General features: G+C 43.7%; 1 protein-coding gene across 4 annotated transcripts in view; it reads right to left on the bottom strand.

The window, feature by feature from the left end:
• The window catches only part of UNC5D (unc-5 netrin receptor D), a 542,759-nt gene that overhangs the window by 24,847 nt on the left and 496,616 nt on the right, over positions 1-21,296 (bottom strand). For all 4 annotated transcript variants that reach the window (XM_057303433.1, XM_057303432.1, XM_048226276.2 and 1 more), the window contains 4 exons: positions 18,316-18,484; positions 16,452-16,679; positions 7,849-7,998; positions 1,431-1,595 (listed from right to left, as the gene is read on the bottom strand). In XM_057303433.1, the coding sequence (XP_057159416.1) occupies positions 1,431-1,595; positions 7,849-7,998; positions 16,452-16,679; positions 18,316-18,484 (712 nt within the window). The remainder of the gene's footprint in view (positions 1-1,430; positions 1,596-7,848; positions 7,999-16,451; positions 16,680-18,315; positions 18,485-21,296) is intronic.

The following is a 21,296-nucleotide window of genomic DNA, read 5'->3' on the forward strand; positions in this document are numbered from 1 at the left end:
AAACATGTCAGCTAAGACAGCTATCAATTTTGAGGCACAATCCTTTGGAAAGCCATCCGCTCTTCAGAAGAACTATTCAGGGAATTAGCAATGTTCATTTTGCATAAACAATGAATTGAAATGAGAATGGAGTGAAGTGATAATGCTATAAGGCTACAGGTTTTCAAAGAAAAAACCCCCCTGAATTGAGTGGTATGTATATAACATTTGTTAAGCCTTCTGCCAAGCCTGAATGAATAAATACATATTATTTATATATTGGTACATAAATACGTATGTGTGCCTGTACACATGCATATATATATTTATATATTCTACTGATGAGCAATAAAATATGTTTTTCTACACTAGCCAGGGATTACCTTACAATTGCTCAACAGAAGCATCACATGCTTCCCCTGATTCTACCCCTCAGCTACTCTAGCCCTCTACCCTCAAATAATCATTCAGGAGGGAATGCCATCATCTCCTCTCTGAGCCAAGTCCACAGCCATGAAGACATTCAGTGGTTTAGGCAAATCAGAGCCATGGCGGAAATCAGGTGTCTTTTTGCAAAAGTGAATTCTCCTCTGACTCCCATTCTAACTCTGCCCTTCAATAATGATAGGACCTTGGACAGTGTCCTTTCCCTCTTTGCACTTGCATTTCCTTACTTTGTAGAATGAGACTTCGGTCTACTCTGTTGTACATGATGGCATCAATGAATCAGATTCAATTGAAACAGGGCTATGCAGAACCCCGAACCTGGGGGCTAGGAGACATTGTAAGACAGCAGGGTACCAAGGTCCTGAAGACGACTTCTGGAAAGCTGGTCAGAACCAGTAGAGGGGCGCCTGGGTGGCACAGCGGTTAACCGTCTGCCTTCGGCTCAGGGCGTGATCCCGGCGTTATGGGATCGAGCCCCACATCAGGCTCCTCCGCTATGAGCCTGCTTCTTCCTCTCCCACTCCCCCTGGTTGTGTTCCCTCTCTCGCTGGCTGTCTCTATCTCTGTCAAATAAATAAATAAAATCTTAAAAAAAAAAAAAAAGAACCAGTAGAAAAACAGCCCCATGGTGACCTTGTGCCTCTTCATGGTTTATGTCTCAAATGTACCATCAGCCACCAATGAATCTCAGGAGATATTGCAAACCTGCAATGGACGATTAGATTGTTTGTGGTTTTGTGTTTAAAATGCCCTCTACCAGTTCTTTCCCCAAAGGGCTCTCCACGGAGCCTAAGCTCTGATGGGTTGAGTTTCTCTGCCCAACGGGAAGCTCAGTTCAACCCTCAGCCTGAGGAAAAGTTAATCTGCCCTTACCGGTACCGAGGATTAAGAGCGAGAGCATTCCGAAGCTCTTTTAGACCCTGTGTAGCACGACTGAAAGAGGCACGTTGATCTCCGGGTCTTGTCGAAATGGAGTCAAGTGGTCCCGCAGACCAAGGACTCACCTCCAGGATGGATGTCTGCACTTGGAGGATCTGTTCATGGCCTTTGAGCTGCCGGATGCAGATTTTGCAGGACAGCTGGGTGGTGGTGGGCGTGTAGCGCTCCAGGGAGAAGGCACAGTGCAGGGGCTGCCTGTTACTGCACCACACGCGGGCGAATGGGACTTCCTGCAGGGAAACGGGGGAGAGAAGAGGGGTGTGGTGTGCAGAGCCCGGCTGAGATGAGTAGAGACTAGGAGAGACTGAATCGCAATAATTATGATGATAATGATGACAATGATTGCAGCAGAGATAACTGCCTCGGCGACTTTGGTGGAATTGTAGAAATAATGGTCCAGCATATGCCAAGCAGCACAAAAAGTAATTAATGTCAATTCCAATTGATAACATTTGGATTCCAAAACCACAGCGCAAGAACTCAGATTTCACTTGGTGACACATACAATTAGGATACTATCAAAAATTAATCCTCATGGTTTTCCACGAAAAAAAAATTCGTTGGAACACTCCCCTGGTCCATCCTTCTCCCTAAGCTTGGGGTAGGGTGATATCTTTTCCCTTAAATGAAAATTATGCTAAAGAACTGACTGCCCAGAACGTACCCCAACACCACATAAACTCCTACAGAATTGTGTAAACAGAACACGATATTGCTAATGTACCCAGCATAAAAATCATATCTACTGATGATCACACACACCCCCCAGAGAGAGAGACAAACATATGAGGCTGCCCTGAACAGTCCAGTTTGCCACCTCCTCATTTACTCAGTTCATCCATTCAGCAAGTAAGTGCATGGTGCCTGCTAATGACCAGACGCCGTACAAGAGAAACAATAAGAAACTAGGTTCAGTCTCTACCATAACAGGACTTACAGACAATTGAGTGGCAAAAGCAATTTTTGCTAAATGGGGGGGGGAAATAAATCTATATACATCAGCCTTTTTCCCCATTACTACTCAGTGTCTGCCACTGATTAGACTGTGGTCAGGCATGTGACTTTACAATAATGCGAACTAGAGGTCACTCACTGATAGTCTTTCATCTACTAAAAAGTCTCTCCTTCCTACTCAAATCAAGCTGAGATTCTTGGCAGTGACCATGTATGACCAGCTTCTAGTAACATTCATCCTCCCCTTTTTATCTTTTTGTCATCTCGTTAATGTGCTCTTTTTTTCCTGTTGCTATAAATATAATTTTTTGGAGGTTTGATACTCTGAAGTGTGACTGGTGATGAAGCCATCATGTGTTAGAAAATGGGGCGCCATTATTAAAATTCAATCTACTCACTTGGAAGAACTAGGAGTTACCTAGTTCTTCCTGAGCTCTCATGGGCACGTTGCTTGTTTCTTTGTTTAGTTTTCTCTACTGGAAGTCTCACAGATCTGGATTTTGGATGCTTCCTGGGGGGACCAGCAAGGAGGGATGTCTCTGATTGTTGTCCACGTGAAGAGAGGAGTGCTAGCTGTAGGAGTCGGAGAGAAGAAACTCATGCCCTAAGCCTACCACATATCCCAGCAAGCAGTATAAAGGCTTTGTGGTTTTGTTTCATTTGTTCTGTGGAATTTTCATCTCAAGAAGCAGAGAGGAGTGAGATGGGTTGGTGAGGTCCCCCAGCAATCTTTGGAGGAAGTAATTTTCCCAACATTCAAAAATGACTTTTCACCTATCCCAAATTCTACACCAGATAAATAATAACATGTATTTACAAGGTCTGCCATTTCTTCTTATTGTCCAACCTCACTCTAATCGTGCTTCTCCCCCCAAGGCTTCTTCCATTTTGTAAGCCATGGGTAGCCCTTACTTCATTATCTCGGCCTCCAACACATCTCTCTCCGCTTGCTGACTCTTCGAGATCCCATCTGCTCAGAGACGCCCAACTGCCACCTCGCTATGGAGAACTCCCAACAGCTACATCTCTGGAATTTATCTATTATCAATCACTGACATTATACCCCTAATCACTACAAATCATTTTATGTGGCTTTTACTTTCTCCGACAACTCTACCTTTTCAAACCTGATTATCACCATTCACTGTCTCGTCCTTCTCTAATTTTCCCATCGCCATTAATGATCCTCTTCTCTCCTCATTAGAGCTAACTGTAGTGACCTACTCCCCAATCTCCTGCCTGCATTCTCTATGATACCGAGCTAATGAGGGGGTTAGGGCTTGACTGGAGAGGGAAACAGGAAGCAGCTGATTGGTATTCTTCAGGAAATAGCATTGCAATGTCTCTTTTACCTCTAATCATGAGCGGGGGTCACTGATGTGACCAGATCGCCTGGGAACTCTGCTCTTGTTACAAGAATCCTTTGCGATGGGGCCCACTATGGCCGCCTGATGCCTGCCACATTAAACAGAGTCTCCTGCCTGGTGCTGCCATCATGTGTTGTCCCATCTTCGTTTTAACAGCCCTCAAATGAACGCTCCTTCAAACTAGTACATTTTTTATAGTTCCTTTGCACCACCCCCTTTCATGAAATAAACTGTAACATAGGGCTCCATGGTTAACAGGTTTTGCCTAACTGAGAAAACTAAGGGGACGCCTGGGTGGCTCAATCGGTTAAGCATCCAACTCTTGATTTCAGTTCAGGGTCATGATCTCAGGGTCATGAGATCGAGCCCCGTGTCAGGCTCTGTGATAGGTGTGAAGCCTGCTTAAGATTCTCTCTCCCTCTGCCCCTCCCCCCACTCTAAAAAAAAAAAAAAAAGAAAGAAAACTAAGAAGGTTTTTATGTTCTTAAACGGATATTTGAGTTATTACAATGTTGCATAAGTTCTTAGGCGGCAGGGCCAGAGCTGAATTCAAGGTCCTGCTCTTAAACTGACCTCCATGTTGTGCGGTGGATCTGAATCCTTGATAATGCTTCCTGTCCTAAAAAAAAAAAATGGTACTGGCCATTTATTGAAAAGTATCTTCTCTGGTATAATTTGCTACATTTCTTATATTTTCTCCGGAGAACGCTGGCAGAAAGGTAAGAGAGTTATGCCCACTGCAGAGAGAATCCTCCCTTGCAGAAAGCCATGAGAATCAGCACACACGCACACACACTCGATCACTCTCCTCTCTTTTCTCTTTACATCCCACTGCACACAATCAAAACATTTTAAAAATCTGATTTTAAGACCGTATCAAAAGAGTATTTCTTTTTTATTGTTGGCTTGAGTAGCAGCTGCCAGGAGGGCCCGACAAAACATTTAAAAGTAATAGAATTAGAATAGATTAGTGTGTTGTCAGGGCAATCATCTTTGCTTTCATTTATTAAAATAAAAAACTATCAAGATGCTCACTGAGTGAGAGGAATGATGTGGCAAGTAATATGGGAGGACAAAGTGTAGCAAAGTTATGGGTGTTTAAAGAATTCCGGAAATGTTTTCATTTTCATTCCCATTATAATTAGGTTCCTAGCAGATGGAGAGAATGTAAATCATATCCTAGCAGGAGACAGACACTGGGTTCCCCAAGACACAAAAGCATGCTGAAAAGACAGCTGCTTTTATCCTAGTGAGGTGGCAGCCCAACTTCGGGTTTTGTAGGATTTAAAAAATAAATAATATTTTATTGTATACTGTCTAATCCAGCTTCTCTACCCCACAAGCAGCCAGAAATAGCAGAACGCGTGATTCAGTAGCACCCAGGTCCCCGTAACCTATGGCAGGCAGACTTATTTACCCCCTAAACGAGGTCTGATAAATCTGTGGAGGGGATCTCTAACTGTGGTCAAGTCTGCCTGAGAAGAAGGAATACTTGGTTTTTCGGGGTGGCTGGGTGGGGGGGGACTAGCCCTGTGGGTTGTAGCACAGCGTGTTGTCAACTGTAATCCTCCCGAAACTAACCCAACGAGATTTCAAAGCCAGCTGGTCTGCCTGTGCACGGGGTTTCCGCACATAGCTCTGGACCCAGCCTTGACGTCACACCATTCTGAAAGCGTGCCTTGTGCAGTTGGTTGGTGTCTGATGGGGCAAACGTTCTCTGCAGTGGGTATCTCCCAGGCCTGAAAATTCCTGGTAAATTCCACCTTTCCCAGAAGAAGAAGGGAAGGTTTCCGAGGAGAATAGGCTTTGGGTCCCAACTGGAATATGTCGCTTCTCAGATTCCTGATCTGTAGTTAGAGAGTGGGGGAGAGAGGAAGACCAGAGGTCTTCCATGCCCAGAGCTGGAAGATGACAAAAGATGACAGGGAGATTTACCAGTTGAAGGAGACCTATAAATGATGTCGGGAAGAGTGAGGTTTTCTGTCCCTGCAATAGCTCTCCGTTAGTTCCCATCCACTAAGCCCTAATGAAAAGCCATTCTCTATTATCCACGCCAAGTTTATCAGTGCACGTCCTGTTCCACATGAGGTTCAAGCGGGAGGAACACAAACCCTCCCCGAAGTGCTTACAGCTGATGCCTGGGGCAAGCGCAGCAGGACCATTAAGCGCAGCACCGCATGTATTCACACAAGCTAGGGGATTTCAGTGGTGACAGGGGCAAGACAATTGGCGGCAAGGAGGTGGGGGGGGGAAGGAGGAACAGAGCAGAAAGCCATTTGTGGGTAAGAAAAATGAAGTGGAAATGCAACTCAGTGGCAAACCTCCTGGTGCAGAGAAAATTAAATTATTTCTCAGCCTTCCAAGACTCTTTCAAATTATGCTCAATTACAGAAGGCAAATATTTATCCATGTTCACAACGTCCACGCAATCCAACCCCTCCCGGCAGTAAAGCTTATTGCGTTTCCGTGGGAGCCAATGCCCTTCGGCTTTGGCTGGCCCTGTCGCATGCTCTGAGGTCCACAGGCTCTTAGCCCCCAGCGCCTTTCCCGCCCGGGGCTCTCCTTGGAATTCCTGGTGTTGGAATTTTTGTTTAAGGGCTGGTGCAAGGTTATGGTCCTTCCAGCTGGTTTTTTTTTTTTTTTTTTTTTAATCTTTAAACATTAAACTTAATAGTTACTTTGGACGGAGGCACCAGCATTAGATCCAGTGGCATGATGCCTTTAAGCCTATAAAGATTAATACAGAGGAATTTCCATGACTATCAGGACCTGTTTTAACAATGCCCTGAAGTTCAATTTGGTCTGGAAACTCTGAATCCTGCTTTCCTGGACACAGAGACACCTAGGTCTTAGAACATCATTAACAATCCATTTATTCATAGAAAACCTCTCATCATAAGGAAATATGCTGAATGTGTCAAAAAAAAAAAAAAATGTCTGGGGCTGTGAGAAATGCTCCTGTTGCTCTGAATGCCCTGAAAAGGTACACAGAGGGGCAGTTCCCAAGGTAACAAGAGGTCTGGAAAGTAAACAGGAAAATACAACCTTGTCCAATCTGAAAACCATGAATTTTCAAAAGCGAAAGGGTTGGTGGTTCAACTTTTTTTTTTCTAACTCTCATGGCTCAGGCAAGGTCTTTCTCTGTGATTTGGCTTGTTCCCATTCTGACAAGCTGGTTTACCTCGTGCAAGTTTTTGGCTTTTGTTTTTAATAAATGCCACAAGGATGGAAAGGTTAAAACCCCACAGAGCTCTGCAGGTTATTACAGAACAAAGGCATCTGAAAGCCTCCTGTGATTCTGGATCAATCTGAGCCCACCAGAAGCTTTTCCAAAGTTAAGGACCTGTCCTGTCACCTGGAGCACAGGTGACTTTGGTTTAGGAAGCGACTGGAGACCAGCTAGCTGCTTGTGGTGACGGCACTCATCACGGGGAATTTCCACAGCATTCCGTGGCAGGGTCACACACTGATAAGAGGTCTTCCTATACTAAGCAATTACTCAAATCCCCTAAAAGTTATTCGAGGAGACGCTAAGTCATTTTGCAATGTTTTAAAATTCTCTGGTACAGAGATAGGTGAATAATAACAGAGAAATATCTTTACATATTTGTAAAAGGATTCTAAGGGGCATGAGCCTTTCTTTGGCTCCCAGCATCTAATTTCCTCTTCCCATCTTACCCAGCTTACTTGGTGGCGAGCACTTCATATATGCACCTCTTGTGCATACCTGGCCAGCCAGGGCTCCCCACAGCTCAAAACTGTCACCCTTGGAAGGACTGACATCCAGACCATTCGTTGCTGACCACAGTTAAAAACCATGTCTTGTAACGACCTGGTTTTAATCAAACAACAAACCAACTTCGCTCTAAGCTGTTAAATGACCATCTCAACCTGTACTGAGCAAGAGTTTAAGTGGGGAGAGGAGAAAATTCACATTACGTGACATCAAAGCACCTTTCTCCCCCACCTGCTAGAAATCTGTGAGTTGATGACAATAGGATTAATTCCCTGGGTGTAGTCCCAACTGCTACATTTCTGTGACAGTTCTGAGATTAAATCCATATTTTTAAAGGAGCTAAGTCAAGAGTACCCTCACCAGGGTTTAGTGACAACGTACTGGTTAAGCAAAGCTATTTCTGTTAGCGGCCCATCTGGCCAGTACCTGGCATGCAGTGAATGGTTTAATTCTCCAGAGGAATGGGGGGATATCAAGGACGGAGATCTGAAGACTGAAGGTGTTCCCTTTGAAATGCAGCAACTTTGGCTCTTCCAGTAGCTGTCCACCTTGGTGCCTTTCATCTGAAACCACTTCCTAGGGGCAGGAAAGAGAGAAGAGGCATAACAATGAAGTATCCCATTTCTGCCACATTTCTTTCCATAGGCAGGTATGCTCCCTACCACGTGTCTCCTGGAAACAGACAAACAGCATGACAGACACACGCTTCTTTGATACCCCTCCTGTCCTGGCAAGGTCAGGACTGGGGAATGACTCAAAGCTGCGGACTAATAAGAATCTGGGCAGGAAGAAACAATTGTTCTTAATTATTTGCTTTGCTTAGGCTTTTAAACACACCATACCTTTCTTTTAAAACTAAAAGACCTCCCCTGCCCCAAGCAAACTGTTACACCGTTGAGTTTCCACAACTGTGTGAATTTCGTCCGCTATGACTATAATCAAAGGATGTGTTGAGATTTTTTAAAAATTTATTTATTTGACAGACAGAGGGTACAAGTAGGGGAGCAGCAGGCAGAGGGAGAGGGAGAAGCAGATCCTCACTGAGTGGGGAGTCCAACGCAGGTCTCGATTCCAGGACCCTGGGATCGTGACCTGAGCTGAATGCAGACGCTTAACTGACGGAGCCACCCAGGCACCCCGGATGCATTCAGATTTTACACTGAAAGTTGAACAGCAACTTCACCCTTTTGCCCCTCTACCCTTTCACATGTCCATCATGAATGTGGGCATTATACAATACTTAATTCTTTGGTTCGAAATAATGCTATAGAGTGCACGTATCCTATTTATTTGAGTAATGTTCATTAAAGTTATGCCAGAAGGCCAAGAAAAAAGTTGTTTATCAAGTGAGTTTTAGCTCAGAAAAAAGAATCAGATCCCTGAAGATAAATACTCCTGTATCTTTCGTTGAGAAATCTTTATAATTACATTTAATACAAACAAAATTCATCTACAATCTATTGAGCAAGCCATTTTAATCGGTTCCAAATGTGTGGTGTCTAGAATCCTATTGGAGCAATGATAAGCCAAATAAAATAACCGACACGAATTCTGCAAAAGCTTAACCTGCCGTTGGGGTGAGGCTGTTAGTGTTACTGGAGATAAGAGAGCTCCCTAAATCCATTTCTTAGACTCACCATTAATTGACTTATAATTCCCTTGTAGAGGTACAATAAATAAGAACACTGAGATCCTTTAATTATGTCTTGTAGTCTTCCCAGATTCTAAGAGATCGTGAGAAGTCAGGCAAGTAGGCTTATAAATACAATAAAACTTACATTTCAATTATCAGTGAGTAAAAGCAGCTCCCAAGGTTATCTTACCGACTCTTGAAAAACAGGAATAAAAACATGTCTTACTAAGACTCGGCTGTCCAGCTTTTACCCGTCACGTACACGTAAGCATTAATCGGTTACTAGTATCTATTCTCAGGACTAAGTGATTCCACTCCGAGGTCATTTGCTCCGGTTCTTTTAATGAGAGGGGTGTTTCTTGGGGGCTCTTAGGTCAGGCTGAACTTTCCGTGATGTTAGAAATGTTCTGTATCTGTGCTACTCAATGTGGTAGCCACTGGCCACAGTGGCTATTGAGCACGTGAAATGAGGCTAGAGCGAGGAAGGAACTGAGTTTTTCATTTTAATTAACTTCATTGTAAATATCCACACGTGGTTGGGAATTACCGTACTGAACAGCACAGTGCTAGGGAATTCCTAACAGTGTAGGACTAGGAGTTGGGCATGACAGCATGGTGGCCGGCATCGGATTGGGCTGAGTGGAAGGATCGTGGCATGGTGGGGCGGAGAGAGAATTCACTCCAAATGCTGGTTTGAGGTCTTTCCTTTTCCTTTGCCTTCCCCTTCCCCTTCCCTTCCTTCTTTTTATTATAATAATATTTTTTATTATATTATGTTAGTCACCATACAGTACATCCCTGGTGTTTGATGTAAAGTTCCGTGAATCATTAGTTGCGTATAACACCCAGTGCACCATGCGATACGTGCCCTCCTCACTACCCATCACCAGCCTATCCCATTCCCCCAACCCCCTCCCCTCTGAAGCCCTCAGTTTGTTTCTCAGAGTCCATAGTCTCTCATGCTTCATTCCCCCTCTGGTTTGAGGTCTTTTATCCATGCTGATCACTGGTTCCTTGTTGAGATTTAATGAGTGTCCACAGGAGCTATGCCTGGGCTGGACTCTGAGTTTATAAAATGAAACTATCCCCGCCACCAGGGAGCTCACAGTCTAGTGAGAGGCTCAGAACAACAGTAGGCATCTGATTATCGTATCTAAATATTACAAATACACGTCTACCGAGGAGGTCAAGGCAAGGCACGGGATAGCCTAACGCAGGTGGGAGGAGAGGCCAGGAAAAAGAAGCGGGAAATTCCCAGAAGAAGGGATATCTGAGCTGAACCTTGAGGTTACGATCAGGGATAGTCACAGGAAAAGGAGGGAGCACGCACTGGGGGCAGTGAGCAGGGTCTGCAGGAAGGTATGAGGCGAGGCAGAGCTGGGACAGGTTAGGGGAGAAAGTGAGTGGCTGGAGATGATGAAAATCAAGTCATGGATTCTCACTTGCTGTGCTGAGGACTTTGTATTTAATTTTAGAGCATGGATACTCAGGGTTTAAGGTGTGCAAGAATCTTTGGGGGACTACATCTACTCAAATGAGGATGAATCTTGTAAACCAAAAATGGAGGCCTGGGACTCCAATCACATTTCCATGTGGTCTTGGGCAGATTACCTGTTTTCTTTAGGCCTCTGTTCCTTAGCTGGGGTTATTCATGGCCAAGCAAAATCATCAGCCTGATACTCTATTAGCCTCTTTTTTGCAATTTTAGTGTGACGTTAGAAACAAGTACAAATAAGCAATGTACTTATTCAAATCCACATGAAAGCCACACGATAACACAGTGTGGGCTTTTCAAAGTATATTTGGGCTCTCTAAGGCATACCCCTTTTCTTTAAATAATCTAACTTGCCCGAATGTACAGAGAAGTAAACTGAGGTCAGAAGATGAGGTGTCTTGTGCAAGATGGCACATTTCTTAGTGTAGAGCTAGGCTATTTTAATATTTAGAAACCACACGGAGCATCATCGCACTAGAAGAGAAGCGTAGTTTTAAATCAAGAGATGAAAATTGGAAGCACACCCTTACCCCCAAAGAAAGTCCTCTTCCTAAAGGGTTAGTGATAGAGCGAAGACTCAAACAGGGCAACTTGACTGTGGTCTAGTATCTTTTTCTACATTTCCCTGCCTTTTTATATCCTATGCTGGATTTTTTTTTTTTTTTTTGAAGTCCTGTGAAGGTCAGACTGTTATTAACTCTGTCCTGTAAATAATTTTTCACTGGTGCAAGATATATATAAAGATGACATAAGTCAGTCGTATTTGCCCTACGGTGATATACACTGCCTAAGCAGTCCCTGAAATGCAGAATGGAGAATGTTAGAAAATTTTAATAGATGTCCACTTATGATTATCGCAGAGGAAAATGGTACCTTTTAGAAATTCTGCTTTAGGGCCCCCAATTTAAATACAACCATGATTTATTTTTGCCTTTTTTTTTTTTTTAGCTTGCTTTCATCTCCACACATTGAACCAACTATATATAATTAAGAGTGTCTCATAATCTTGCACAAAATATTAAGCAGTCATAGTTATTCTGTAACAAAACAAGTAATTATTAAAATGAAGAAGCCTGATAATGAACTAATCATTGTATTTATATATTTGTAAAGGCACAACTGGCTTCAGAGTTAAAGGAACTCCTGAGTATGAGCTTTAAAACACTCTCCAAAAATAATAAATTATACTTGGCACAGAATTCCCAGTTATGCCCACAACCTATTGTACTCTTTTCAGGGCTGGGCCTGGACATCTGTATTTTTAAATGATGATTCTGATGCCCAGCTGGGTTTGAGAATCAGTCATACAAACAATTCTGCTGAGCTGATTTTGAGTCACTCAGTGGACACATCACCCCAAGCGGGAGGCCTGATACTTCATTTTTCCTATCTGCCTCCTATACCACAAGGACCTTATGTTAAATCTCCGGTTCTATTGTTAAATTGATATCTGCATTAATTAAACTAGAAAATAGGGTCTGGCCAGTTTATTTCCTATAAAATGTTCCCAAAGGCTACGGTTGGTGGTGGTTCGAGTCTGCCTCCCTCCTTATTTCACACTGGGGGCTGCCAGCTATCCAGATCCTGGAGTTGTGGCCAGGAGAAGCCTGGGCTTTGTGCCTCAGTGAGCTCTTTATGTTGATTTAATGTGACAGGCAGCAATATTCAGGTGTGCTTCAGGGATACTAAAACAGGCAGGCTGAATTTACATATTTATGAGACAAAACTGTTTGAACTTAAGCATGTGTGTGTGTGTGCGCGTGTGCACACACACACACACAGACACAGAATTATGTCGCTGTGGTGTTTTCCTTTAAATGCTTTACGCGAACAATATTTCCCAAGGTTGCATTATTGATAAACACAAGAACTACATCTGGAGGAAATCCTTTGAAATTAGATTCTAAATCCACATTAATGCCAAGTAAGTAATGAGTACCGAGAGGTACTGAATAGGAGGGCTGGGAGCAATGGAGAAAAAACTAGTTGTTTTTCCTTTTTTCTTTCTAAGATGGGGCAAGCGGTTAATTCCTTGCTTTCCCTGTGTCAAGGTGTGTTTGAGCTGTGTGTGTGTGCGTGTGTGTGTGCGCGCACACCCATGTCAGACAGACACAGAAAGAAAACACAGTAACAGAAACCTAGGTCTTAAAATGTTACTGTCTTGGGGCGCCTGGGTGGCACAGCGGTTAAAGCGTCTGCCTTCGGCTCAGGGCGTGATCCCGGCATTCCGGGATCGAGCCCCACGTCAGGCTCCTCCACTATGAGCCTGCTTCTTCCTCTCCCACTCCCCCTACTTGTGTTCCCTCTCTCGCTGGCTGTCTCTATCTCTGTCAAATAAATAAATAAAAATCTAAAAAATCTAAAAAAAAAAAAAAAAAAAAAAAAATTTAAATAAAAATAAAAAAATAAAATAAAATAAAATAAAATGTTACTGTCTTATAAATATACCACCATTCCTCAACCTTTGGTTTGAATTTACCAAAGGAGATGATGTCAGACACACAGACACACAGACACACTGGCAGCTTTAATTATCGTGGAAACACGGGAGCAGGAAGGATGAGAAGTCATGGGTTGTTCTCTTATTCTCCTCTCACCTTCAGACAGATTTTTACTTAAAAAAACAAAACCAAAAAAACATCTCTGAGCTGATTTCACTTCCCGGAGACAGTTGTAGATGTATTTATCAGAACAGATCATCAAAAACCGGAAACTAAATGATGTCTTACCGGGTGGAGGAGGTATTTTGTTTTTGTCACTGCGAGAAACCGAGAAACCGGTACTATTATTCAGATGAAGCACCCCCAGAGCAAAGGAGAAGCCAGCACAGCAGCCCCGGCAAGAGGTACGGGGGCGGAGGGCAGGCCTGGAAAGGGACAGGGTTTCTGTTCCAGTACAAAAACCCTCCATAGGACTACAGTTTGGTGGGACCATTATGTCACCAGACCCTCACTGGTTCTAAGAGGACAGAAGACTTGGGTCTGGAAGCTGTCATCCTTCCAAGGTTTCTAGGGAGGGGGGAGATTTTAAGTATTTTATTAGCCATAACTTCAGTGAGCTACGAATGACGTCATCACGATCTTCAACCAGGCTTCTGTCTTGGTTAAGAGGACAGTCCTAGGTGGGCACACGTGTGTTGTCATTTCTTTGAGATGTGAAAGACGCGCTACCACAAACACCACAACTGTTGCAACCAAGCTTGTATCTGTTTCCAAGTCACAACGCACATTTTTAACACCGTGGTAATGGAGGCAAATTCCAGAATAGGGCATTGCTGCAGAAAGGCTTCTTGAAAGATGGCCCGTTACTTTAGATTAAGGAGTCAGGGTTCCATCCGCGTTACGGAGCATGAGTCATCACTGTATACGATATTTTCAGCCCACACCACACAAGTTGGGGGAGCTAATATTAATGTGCGAAGTCTGCGAGAGGTTCAAGAAGTGAACTGTTGCTAAGGCTTTCTTCAAGTGGAACAGTTTTAATGGGTTAGTAACTATATAATTTTCCCCTCTGATTAAATACCACATACGAAGCTGTGAAACACGTCACGTGGATGATTTGGGATGTTAAGGTGATGTAAGGGAACCTGGGCAGAAGGCCCTGAACGTGTTCACTTAAGAGCAACGTAAAAATCCAAAAGCTGGATTCTCTCAGAAACAAAACCCAGAAACGAAGACCACAGACCTCACGGTTATGTTCTGAAAAGCTACAAGTTATGTTTTAATCTTACTGTGGGCCGGGAAAGCTATTCAGCCAAGGCTGACGATGTCTCACCACCCTGGGGGGAAGCATGGCCTTTACTGCTCATGACAGCTGTCACATACATCCTGTCAATAACAAGTCCAACCAAACCCAACTGTAAAATCCAGCTTTATTGGACATGGTAGGAAAGAGAAAAAACCACTGGAGGTAAATAGATGATGACAAATGGGGTCAAGAGTATTTCTACCGGAAAACATTTCTCTAATGCAAAATTATAGTGTTTTAAGAAGTATCTCTAAATGATGAAATAAAGATATTTGGATTCAATTTAGAGGGAGAATACCATTTTCCCTAGCACTGACGAAGAAGGGTATATTACCCATAGGAAGGAGAGTGGTTTGAAAACCTGCGTTTAGGGCCTCGTTCTTGTGACTTCCACTGCAATTCAGATTCATCTGTGAACAGCTAAGCTGTTGTGGAATCTGGTGGCAATCAACAGGAATGAAAATAGATTATCCGAAAGTCACTTCGTTTTTTCTTTAGGCAAACGTCGAACTCACGGGTATATAACATACATCAGCATTACTCAAAGCAAGATCAAAATGGCTGTGAGGGCCTACTTCCAAGGCAATCCTCACAGGCACACTGGTCGGCAGTGGGTTACCCACATGAGCCCGGAGGCTGGAAATCCTCCAAGGCCTGCCTCCCCACCCCATGTTTACTCCAGTTTACTCAGCCTTCAAAATCTGGCCGAGTTACTAAACATCCGACTTGAGTCATGATGCATTCAGTGGTAATAACGACCTCAGTTCATTCTTTATTTTTGGTTGCCGAATGTCTGTTAATGTGCTTCATTTTGGAAAAATGTTCTCATTAGGGGTGGCAAAAGCAGATTAAATGATCAAATAGCCATCACAGGATGACATTTAAAGACTCGCAAGGAAGATCTTTCCTCTACAAAATGGCGTCCCTCTGAAAAGAGGCCCTTTAACGAGCAGCCACATAGTAGGTGTGCCTTTCAAAATGACCTGTGCTACTTAGGAGATAGGGCAGGTTCGGGAGCATGGGCTGGCACTGTGTCACCTTTCCTGGCTTATGTTCAGGATTCGGGTCATTGTAGCTCTTCTATTGGTAAACATGAGTTTTCCAGCTCAGTGTCTTAAAAGCTAGTTACTGAGGAAATGCTCTGCATAACGGACTTAATGATCCAGGACTGGAATAGCAGGGATCTGGGATGAGGTGTGTCAGGAGAGCTAGGCTATTTATACATGGGCAAAGCTTACACAGGCACTTCTGCATTATCCTTGCCGCTATTAATAAACTCGCACTCTTCGTGAGTAGCTAATTTAAAAGGAGTCTTACGTGATTAAAAGTACCAAAATTGGAAAGGAACCTTGAACTCTCTCTGCCCTAGTAGCCCTAATTGTTAATAGACTATGTATCCAGGATATAACCTGACTGCCTGCTGATAGATAGGATTTATAATTGTTGTTCCCTAACTGTAACCTTCAGCTGGTTCAAGCAATTTTCTCACTGCCTTCTGCACATCAAATAACTTGTTCTTCCTGTGGCTCATGCCATTCTCCTTTCATGACATGGTAGCCCTTTCTCTTTTGTTCCTAAATGACATCCATGAAGGTTCACCAAGGGCTCTCAGAGATTGTTTTCCAGTCTCGCTATTGCAGTTGGGCCTCTGTTTTCTAAATTCTGACTACACTTGTAAGTCAGTTTATAATTCAGCACTGAATGTTTTCTATATGTGTTTATGTAACTAATCTCTATTCTTTAAGGTTTTATTTATTTATTTGAGACACAGAGACACACACAGACTGAGAGAGACAGAGCATGAGCAGAAGAGGGGGAGAGGGAGAGGGAGAAGGAGACTCCCTGCTGAGCAGGGAGCCCCATGCGGGGCTTGATCCCAGGACCCTGAGATCATGACCTGAGCTGAAGGCAGACGCTTTACCCACTGAGCCACCCAGGCGCCCTGACTCTTCTCCAGTGCCAAGCACCTCAGGTCCCTGGACCTCCGCACATTGTTGGACATACGGTAACACAGCTCTTGCTTCAAGAGAGGTATCCCCAGCAAGCCAGCGGTGTGGCTTCATTTTGCAGACCCTCAGCAATAGAATTCTCTGTTGGTCTTTAGGAAACCCCATGCTTTCATGACACCACAAGAATTCGAGAGGAAAGGCTGACCTGAAATGCCCAAGGGGTGTTGTCCACACAGTAGACCCTCAGGTTGTAATCCAGGGAGTTACAGGACATGCAGCCGAAAACCGCCACCTTAAGCTGCTTCACGGCACAGTCTGTGACTGGCTCTCCAGTGAGGGCGTATGTCCCGAAGCTGTCGAGGAGCACGTGACACGCAAAGGGGTCCAAAAGGCAGTAACAGGACGTGGATTCATCCTCCACTGACATCACTTCCTGTGGGGGAAGAGGTGTATGAGATTCTCTCCGCTTGGAAATAAGATGCGATTTAACAGTGACTTTGCATGGACGTAACACAATTATTCCAGAATATTTTTATTGTCTTCATTTCCTTGATGTTAAATGCTGTCTTTCTAGCAAAATAACTGCTTACATCAGGAATTCGAGAAATAGTTTTATTCGGTGTGTTGGGATTCTATAGGTTACAACAAACCTCATTTCCAGACTTCTCCTTTTTTCAGTTAATTCGTGCAGTGCCGGATTTAAGAAAAATCTTAAATATTAACACCCGACCAGCAAACTCTGTCTTGAATAAGGTCTATTTCTGAAAATCTCTTTCAATATCCTTAAGGTAATATTTATTTTCCTTCAAGTATTTTATCCTCTTTCCACCAAATTCATTCATGAGGGACCATTAAATAAATGGTTTTGGTAAGATGTACTAGAATATTCCACCTTCCCTGATAAGAACTTGGGTTTGTGTGACTGGTTGGGTAGAGCATAAATATAACACCACCTGAAAAGCTTGTGAGGAAGTGCTCAACAGAAAAACTAAAGTGGTAAAAATCAAGGCAAAGCAAACCCTAATGGAAAAGAGAGCAAAACCTGGCCCCTTTATGAAACCCACGGAACTTCATGCCCAGGAAACGTGCCCCTGGTTGTACTAGGACTGAAGAAATAGCAGGATGCATTTTCAACAGAGTACAGGCTAGTTGCAGAGATAGCTGGGCAGGGTAAATGTAATCCATTGTAGCAACTGGGAATTTTCTTCTCCTAAAGAAACAAGATTTTCCTTTTACTCGTTTTGCCTGTAGCCCCTCCTGGGGATCCCAGGGCTAGCGGGAACAGGTCATTGTGTTCCAGCAAGAAAATTCACCTGCTTTCATGCAAACTGACTTCAGACAGACATAAAAGGAATCCCTATCAGACAGATAAATCAGAGGTTTCACTTAAAATAGTAATAACAGTGCAATTGTTGCTGTGTCTGTCTCTCTTGTTGTTACCCGCCTCAAACGCTTCCTCATTGTCTTATCTCTCTTCTGCTCTCCCCTTGGACTGTATCACTTTCATATGTGCTCCTATACACAGGGCAACAGACGCTCGATAATTCTCAATGCATTCATTAATTCACCAAAATATTTTTAGCAACTACTGTGTTGCTGAACATTTCAACATGTTCTAATCCCTCTGATGGCAGAATCAGAGAGAAGTTTCTTTTATGAACACAGCCTGTGTGCCCTGAGTCGCCTCCCGATCTCGCCTCCCCATCTCCACAGAGGCCACAGGGAAAGTCATTCAGGCAGGGACATGGTCTGGGAGGAAGGAGAGAAGTAAAGGAACGCACCAGGAATGGACACATAAGGGTATGCTTCTGTGTGGGTAATTACAACTGTATCGTAAAACCAAAGAGAAGAGCTCGGGATGCTCTCTTGCTTCTGTTTTCCATTCTCAGGAAAAAACACTAGCCAATACCTTGAGGTTATTGGAAAACCCAGCCACCACCCTCTGAAAAAAAAACAAGAAAACGCTTACAGATTTCACAGCAGACTCATCTTGAAAGAAGGTAAGGTTAAATCTACCCCATAGGTGGAAGCTAAATCTTATTTTTTCAAAAGGAAGCTGAGGGTCTCACCTCCCACTTGCCCTGCTGCGTCCTCTTCTTTAAATGGATGTTCCAGTGCTCAGAGCTGACGTCCGCACAGTGTGGTATGGTCAATGCAAAGGGAGTGGTGACAGTCATGTCTGGGGGGCCACAGGTGACTTCAGGACTCAGAAGCACCTCGCATCCGTCGGACTGGAGGCTTCATGGTTGGGAAAGGGTACAAGAAGCATGTCAAGAAGGGGGAGCGTTTGAAAGAGAATTTAGTTATAGACCGGGGCTTTCTTCAGGCTGAGGAAAATGGTTTCCCAGGATTCCCTCCTGGACGGCACCACACATGCCCAGGGCTGGTCTGGGTGACAGCCATTTATCCTGAACAGCTCAAGCACGCAGACAAGTTTAGCTTAGATTTCAAATCTAGGTTTTGACAAACAAAATGACAGGTGCTTCCTCAGAAATATAGGGCAGAACAGAAGAGAGCAGAGACCTGGCTGGTGTGTCACAAACCGGCTGCTGAATCCTTATTCTTGTTGATAACATTATCAATGACCAAAGCCGAGAGCTTTGTAGGAACAACTGACCTAGTAATCTTCCCATCAGATTCCTTTCTCCCAACAACATGGTCTACAAATATTTTTAATGCTAGGAAGCGATAAAACAAATTATTACAGAACAAAGCAACCCTTCAGACATACCCAGACTGAGTATGTCACTTCTGTTTTTGAAAACATTTGTTTTCTGCCAATGCACACATAGGTTATATAGTGATAGCATAGTAGACAGTTATAGATATGCATAATTAAATACATAAATACATAGCTTTCAACTCCTTCCTATTTTAGTTCTAAATTTAAAGTCATTCCACCCAATCCTAGTGTTGAGACTTTTCTGTATTGTGAATTCTTCACAATGGGAATAGAGTTATGAAACATATAAAAGGAGGTGAAATTTAACTAAAGGGAAATGATATCATTGAATGTTTCTTTCAATTTCTTGTCTTTTGGTTTTAATTTCTGTCCCCAAATGGTAGGTGGGCTGGTTTATAGGCCAGCAGTCAATGAGAAGAACCCCGAAGTCTACTCATTCTTCCCTAACTGCTTCTGTGTTTTTGAACAAGTTATCTGATTTTTTTTTGGGGGGGGCTGTATTTTCACTTGTAAGAAATACAGTGATACAGAATATAGTCCATAAAGCCATTTAGGACTCTCAGATGAACACTGCTCTGTGGCAGCTGGGACTGGTATTAATACAGAAGTTTTCTCTTACCCAACCTAGGAAGGGCATTTAAATATGTCATCCCTTGTCAAAAAAGCCACCCCTTGAGCAAGATAAAGATGAAATTTAGCACCAAAAGGTACCACCTCTTCCATGGTCTTGTATAAACAGTTTTGGTTTTTTTCTACGAGTACATCTAACATGTTATTAGTGTCTGACTTGCTTTTGTTGACATTGCTTGTTCTCTTAGAAATGGTCATACTGTAGCTCATTATCCGTAATTTGCTGCTGCCTTCAAAGTCCAGACACAGAAGTGGGCAGGGACAGCTTCTACCTACTGAATCTAAAACAGACCTGAATGTGAATGGAGGGTCCTCCCCACTCCGGGAAGCCCCAAAGATGGATTCCCAAAGTTCAGTCCTCCACAGAGGCAGCCTCGGTCCAAAGTCGACAATTCTTCCCATACAACCAGGGCACAGGGGGAACTGAAAATATGTCTGCATTTCCCTTTAAGCAGAGCAGGTGAGCGAGGCAGAGGGGCTTGGAAAGCAGTGTATTAGCAAGAACAAATGCTCGCTCAACAGCCTAGATACAACAGTATACTTGAGGTTGGTGGGGGGCGGGGGGGGGGGGAAATTCCAGCGTGAGCTCTAAGCAGCACGGGGTGGCCGCTCGTCTGTGGATGCCTGCCAGTGGCCATCAGAGAAGGTTAAGCGCTTTCCGTATAATTGCTGCCTGCGTTCATCACAGACAGGAATAGCAGGGATGCTTATGAGTGACCGATGACAAGCTCTCCTAAAAGAACTATTTAATTGCTTTCAGAGAATCATCCCCCTTGTTGAACATATTGTTCAAACATATGGGAATTTGGGGAATTATTTAATGCCAAATGAACTGAAATCAGCTAATTAGATGAACTCTCACACTCGTGAATAACAAGGCTCCTTTCCATAATAACTTAAATAGCATTAGGAAGCAGAAGCAGAGCACATCGAGTCTCGGGCAGAGCGGGGAACGGGAGCTTTGCATTAAGCAGGCACTGGGCACTTCCCCCAGTGCAGAGGAAGTAGACCAAGATTTATATCTAAGCCTCCTACTGTGAAAACAGTGTCTGTGGGTGTAGGTCTCTGGTGAAGGAACAGAACTCAAATCTCTCCCCCCCCCCCATGATTAATAATAATTTGTCCTTCTCTGCCATCTTCTATCTATGGCAATCAGGGAGATGTACGAATACTAATGAAAGCTCTTCACACACCCGTGGAGGCAGGTGTTAGCAGCATAAGGTCACAGAGCAGTCCGTCAAAGCGAGGAGCCGCAAAATGTACCCCAAATTCCTGCCTTGTCCACAGGCTCCTGCTCTCTGTGACCAGATGTATTTTCCTTCTCTGTAACCACGAGCAGATTTCTGGTCAAGCTGCTGGCTCTCGTGACATCCCAAGGAAAGACAGGGGGGAAAATACAGTCCCCGTGTAGTCATGGATACAGACTTAGGACATTTGAGGACGGAGGTCTGGGGAGAGAAGGCTTTAATTGGGCTTGGGCAAAACTGAAGATTCCTAAGGACAGTGTGGATGGCATTTCAGGTTTCCCAGAGCACAGCTGACATGGAAGTACTCTCGCTGCTGCTAGGAGGGGAAAAAAAAAAAGACACATTTTTCTAAAATTGTTGTGAGCTAATGATAACTGTGAATTAATGACGGCAGTGATTGCAGGGCTATCCTAGGAACCACCTCTCGGCATCACACACTCTAGTGTAGATGGAAAGGTCTGGGTGTGTTCGACTTTTGCTACTTGTCTTT

Source organism: Ursus arctos, unplaced genomic scaffold (genome assembly GCF_023065955.2).
Source record: "Ursus arctos isolate Adak ecotype North America unplaced genomic scaffold, UrsArc2.0 scaffold_27, whole genome shotgun sequence".
Taxonomy (NCBI): domain Eukaryota; kingdom Metazoa; phylum Chordata; class Mammalia; order Carnivora; family Ursidae; genus Ursus; species Ursus arctos.